The sequence below is a fragment of the Crinia signifera genome, chromosome 1 (assembly GCF_055691185.1).
Source record: "Crinia signifera chromosome 1, ASM5569118v1, whole genome shotgun sequence".
Lineage (NCBI taxonomy): Eukaryota > Metazoa > Chordata > Amphibia > Anura > Myobatrachidae > Crinia > Crinia signifera.
The window spans coordinates 131049334-131055333 of record NC_139217.1 but is presented as its reverse complement, the minus strand read 5'-3'; the positions used below and the strand labels follow the sequence as shown (position 1 = coordinate 131055333).

General features: G+C 41.9%; 1 protein-coding gene across 1 annotated transcript; it reads right to left on the bottom strand.

Moving 5' to 3' along the window:
• Positions 1 to 351: 351 nt before the first annotated feature.
• On the bottom strand, positions 352 to 4242 carry LOC146058425 (uncharacterized). The gene is made up of 2 exons (XM_083170706.1): positions 3603 to 4242; positions 352 to 3230 (listed from the first exon to the last, which is right to left on the bottom strand). Exons 1-2 carry the CDS (start codon positions 4240 to 4242, stop codon positions 2431 to 2433), a joined length of 1440 nt encoding a protein of 479 aa, XP_083026832.1. The 3' UTR covers positions 352 to 2430.
• Between the last annotated feature and the right edge of the window lie 1758 nt (positions 4243 to 6000).

Sequence of the window (6000 nt, the reverse complement as noted above, 5' to 3'; positions counted from 1 at the left end):
TGAAGATAGAAGACTTGGAAATACTCGGGTTGTCATATGTGGAAATGTAATATTTTCAACAATCAGCAACTTTGAGGATAATCTGCAGGGTTGATGGTAATTAATACAGTATATTTAAAAACAGCTATATTTACACATCACAAATCTATTTTTTTTATTGAAATTTGTAATTCTTTAGATTTTGTAATTTACAAAATTGAAAGTAAAGTTAATTCTGGATTAAACTTAAATTTATTAAAACTAGTTTTAAAATACAATGTTTAATATAATTCACACTCTAGACGAATATAAAACCTTTTATACCATGTTCTCATTGCCGCCCCTGCAAAATCCCGGGTATTTCTTGCCGGGTTTTTGGCGGGGCACAGAGAATGGATACTTTTCTACCCCGTTCATACAGCACCTTAAACCCGGGAAATTCCCGTGTATGACGCGTTCACACTGCTTCCCCTGGTCTGCCCTGCCAACAAGTGTGTGAATATAAAAGCAGCTTTGATTGGCTGTTGAAAAAGTAGCTGTGATTGGCTGTTTTAGAAAGCAGCTGTTATTGGCTGGCTGAGGATGATGTCATATAAAGTGGCCTGTTTTTTCCAAGCACACTGCATTGCTGGAATCATGGCTGATGAGATGCTTTTGTTTTGCACCATTTTGCTGTTTCATGCAGCAAATGAGAGCTTGCTGCAGCTGCTTACATTGTGCTACCTTGCACAATGCACTTTGAAGAGGAGGAGAGCGCAATTTCTTGCTGAGAGAGACAGTGCTCGCCTTCATTATGTGCGAAGGAGAAGAGCTTTCATCACCTCCAGCGTTACCTCCATATTGAGGTTCAGCACATCCAGTACCCGGCGAATGTGGACCAGAGACTGCTCTCATGGCGAGGTATTTTGGTCTACAGTGGAGGGTTATGAGGATGACCAGTGGATGGAGCATTTTCGCATGTCACGTGGGACCTTTCAGTATGTGCTGGACCTTCTAACCCCTGCACTTTCCAGACAGACCACAAACTGCAGAATACCCATCTCACCTAGAAAGAGACTAGCGATAGCGCTATGGTGGTATGCTACACCGGGAGAATACCGCACAGTCGCCTGCTTGTTTGGAGTGGGGAGATCCACTGTATGCACTATAGTCCATGAGGTGACGCAGGCTTTGCTGGAAGGACTTTACCGTCGTTTCATCACCTTACCTCAAGGACAAAGGTTGGACGACATCATCGCTGGTTTCCTGCATCGTGGATATCCACAGTGTGCTGGAGCTATAGACGGTACACACATTCCTATTATTGCCCCCACAGAAAACCATGCGGATTACTTTAATCGCAAAGGCTGGCACTCCATAATTCTACAGGCTGTAGTGGACCACAAATATTGGTAAGTACATTTTTTTATGATAATATTAAACTGTACTTTGCGTATTGCTAGGGTAACTAAACAGAAATCTTAACACTTTATATTTTCAGCTTCACTGATGTCTTCATTGGCTGGCCTGGCCGTTCCCATGATGCAAGGGTTCTAGCAAATTCGGACCTATACCTTATTGCTGAGGAGAAGCAGGATGGCTGGTTGTTCCCTAGAGAGGTAAAGATATGTTTTTGCATGTTGCAGTTGGGATATTTTTAGTGTTATGTATGCATGTATGTATAACCAACGTACCACATGTATTGTTGTTTTTCAATGTCTCTCTTTACACCGGTAGAGAAAAGTGGCAATCTGAATAGCATACTTGTACTCCAAGAATTCCATATTGTAACTCTTATTTTACTTTGCAGAAATCGAAGATCATCGATGGGGTGGAGATCCCAGTACATATAATCGGGGATGCAGCATACCCATTACGACGATGGTTAATGAAGGGGTTCACCCAGCGCCATCAACTTACCCCGGAACAAATTGATTTCACCCACACCCTCAGTTCTGCACGAATGGTGGTAGAAAATGCCTTTGGCCGTCTAAAAGGCCGTTGGCGTTGTTTAATGAAGCGCAATGACATTGATACCAGCTTCATGCCTCATGTAGTTGCTGCCTGCTGTGTGTTGCACAACATATGTGAGTTTAAGAAAGAACAGTTTCTACCAGAATGGACCGTACTGGAGCCTGAGGAATCAGATCACTCTGCAGATTCTGAGATGTATGAGGGGACAAACACATGTGCAGAAGACATTCGCAACACCATTACCAATAACATATTTGCTTTAACCCACTAGTGTACTATAGTTTTTAATTTTCAATAAACTTCAAAAACATTTCTGTTTGTTTGTACATATTTTATTCATATGTACAACATATATTTTTTTAGTTAAATAGCATAAAGTGTACCAAAAATGCACATAGAAAAATATAATAAAACTGTAATGACAATACCCAAATGCCTTACATAACTTCTGTACAGGCCGGGTGGGCAGACAAATAAACAAAAAGTCAATAAACACCTCTACAGCACATGGTAGCGGGGGTTTTCCTTTCTTGGAGCCGTTCGATTCTCCGCATGACTATGTGGACCAGCCGCATAATCAAGGCAGTGTGGTGGAACTGTGGGAGGCTGAGTTGCACCCGGTGTACGCTCAGGGAAATGGCAGTGATTTGCTGGAGGCTGAGGTGTCCCAGCAGCATACTCGGGGCACTGCGGAGGAACTGGTGGAGGCTGAGGTGCACCAGCTGTACGCTCTTGGAAATGTCGAGGATTTGCTGGAGGCTGTGGTGTCCCAGACGCATACTCTGAGGAGTGCGGTGGAACTGGGGGAGGCTGAGGTGGACCTGCTGTACGCTCAGGGAAATGGAGGTCATTTGCTTGAGGCTGAGGAGTCCCAGCAGCATACTCAGGGAAAAGGTGTGACATTGGTGGTGGGTGAGGTGTGCTGTATGGCACCATGTTCCCCTGGGTTGGGCCTACAAAATTTGGTTGGCCTGCGCTATACATTGGATAACCATACTGAAAATTATTGTGTGGTGGCTGGGGCAGTGCATGGCCTTGTGCCCTAAATAGACTATTAAGGAACTCCATCTGCGTATCTCGGTTCTCTCGATTGATACGCTCATGCATACCAACAATGGCAGTAATGAACGTGTTCTGTAGGTCACGCTCATTGTCCATAAATCGCTGCAGACGAGCATCTTCATGAACTTGCATCGAATTATCCATTTCCTTCAGGTGTTCAAGCATTACGGTGGTCATTGCTTTTGTGGCTTGTTCCATCTTAGTGGACCTCTTTCTTCTCAGTGGCACATTATAAACTATGGGAAAAACAAACAACACATTACTATACAAGACTATAATAATGTTACTTCTCCTTCTACCCAAAAGACATTGTTGGTGCCCATGCACTTGGAAAACCATCTGTGCTGAAGGCTAGATATCAGTAAAACCTTAACTTCTCATTCAGACGTGTTAGCAATGTTGCTGACAGGCCTGAATCAGATCCCCTCTGCACAGATGCATGTGGATGTTAAATTTCAAAAATACTTAAATAAAAAAGCAGTGTTGGCACATGCATGCTTGAGGCCTTTTCCCTCCTGCACTCTTGCTACATGCTGCGACATATTTCTTTAATAAACAAAAATATAGTACTGTGTAATAATGGTGTGTGTAAAAAGTTATAAACTTACTGTTGGTCCGCAACTTTGGACGTGCACTCTGTGGCAATGCTTCAAAGGCTGGACTTCCTTCAGCAGGTAGTGATGATGCAGGCGTTGATGGTGGTCGCTGCAAAGGTGATGGCGGATGCTGCACAGGTGAAGAGAATGCCGTGGGGCCTACAGCTGAATTGTGGGAGTTAAATGATGAATCCAGAACTTCACATTGGGCTTCACCATGGACTGAGCGGGAATCCATTTCACTGTCTGTGGCCTCAAGGTCAATGGGTGACGCTGCTGCTGCTACTGCGTTTTCTTCACAGACACTTGCTGCACTGCCAGCAAAACTGCTGGAGGAGGACAGTGATATGGGATTAGCCAGTGCAGAGTTCCCAAAGATGACATTACACTGGTCATAAAATGGCCAGTCCATACGGGCACCACCACTCTTCCTCCTGTTTAGGTCATGGACCTTAGCATACTGCTTCCGCAGGGCTTTGAGTTTATTCACTACCTGTTGCTGCGTTTTGACGATGCCACGGGCAGACAGGATTTTGGCGATGTTGTAGTAAACAACGGAGTCCTTCACTGTGCCGGTCACTTGCATTTTTATCTCCTCCTCTCCTCTCACTGCTAGCAGCTCGAGCACTTCCTCATCCCTCCAGTGCGACATGTCTGCTCTCCTCGACGCAGCATATGGACGTCAGACGCAGCATGAAATGGACGTCACGTCACATGATCACATCCGCCAATGAGCTTCTTTTTTTCCATCATGTTTGAAAAACCCGTGTCTGCGCTGTTCAGACTGAAGTACACCCGTGTTTTACCCAGGAAAAACCCTGCAAAAAACCCGTGTGTAATTCCCGGGGCATAACACCCGGGAATTTCAAAAGGACGCGTTCACACTGAGACACGACACGGGAAATTACCGCTCGCCCTGCCAAATACCCGGGTTTTTTAGGCAATGAGAACGGGGTATTATTGGAAATACATACTGATCTATTCAAAAGTGTAAATAATTGATAAATAACTGTAAACCTTTTAGACCTATAGTATACTAATTAAGCTTGAAGGTTATATAACATTTTATATCATTTCTACGAACAGAGAAGGGGAAAAACATTCCAAAGATAAGTTATTACAGTGGAATTTCTATCTTTGCTTTTCACAAAAATTCATTACAATGGACAAATACAGCATGTACTATGTCAGATTTTCTGAAAGGACATATAGACCACAGCAAAGGTTATGGGTTGGCAGGCAGCTCACTTTTCATGTCATGCACAGTAGAACAAGTGCCCAACATTGGTCATTGTTATAGGAATTTATGAAAGTTTGGAGAGAGATAAGGTGGAGAGAGGTACATTACAAACCAGCTTCTAAGTGTCAAAAACAACTGATTAAAACTTTACAATAAGAATACTTGACAATCGTATCACTGAACCTTTATTGCTTGGGGTTAACAAATAATAGCAAAAATAACAAAAAATGACATACAAATAGATACCAGCTTTTGTATGTACACTGTTGGTACAAAAAAAAAAAAAAAAAACAGTCAATAATGGGTTTTGCTTGTTGTGCAGAAGCGCTGATACACAGGCAGTGTTACTGTATGTCCCACTGCTGTGCACCTGAATAATCAAAGTCAATGAATGGTAATTATACTACAAAGAGAATTTGAACAGGCTTTATACATTATAATCTGACTGAGGATTTAAGTTTAAAATGTCACTCTTATCTCACATAATACTAATAGGTGGCTCTAACAGTACCATACACTAACCTAATAACAGTGCTTGATGCAAGCTAGCGTGGCATTTGTAGCATTATTTGTGTCACTTGAATGGTTGTTTTGAATGATAAAAAGGCATTACATGAGAAGCAATGCGCTTTTTCTTTTCCTTATATTAGAAATAATTGACCACCTTCTCTATATTAGAAAAATACTTTGGGGGAGATGTTCTTGGAGAGTTATAAAGTGGACAGAGATAAGGTACCATATACTGTAACAAGTTCCTAACTGCCATGCTACAGGCTGCATTTGAAAAATGTCAGCCGATAATTGGTTGATGGTTTTTTATTGCCACTATATCATTCTTCACGGCTTAGTAAAGCTGCCCTCTATTTTTTTTTATTTATTTTTTTTACATACAGTATAGTATAAATGAGTTATGAACTCAAAATAAAATAACTGCAACATTTGCAGATGGTACAAAATGCAGCTTTCAGGCATATTAACCCCTTACCGACACAGCCTGTTTTTGCCTTCCTGACAGAGCCCTTTTTTTCAAATCTGACATGTATCACTTAAGTGGGGATAACTTTTTTTTGCTTTTACTTATCCCAGTAATTTTAAGATTGTTTTCTCGTGACACATTGTACTTCAAGTTAGTGGTAAATTTTGGTCGATACAGTCTGTGTTTTTTTGTGA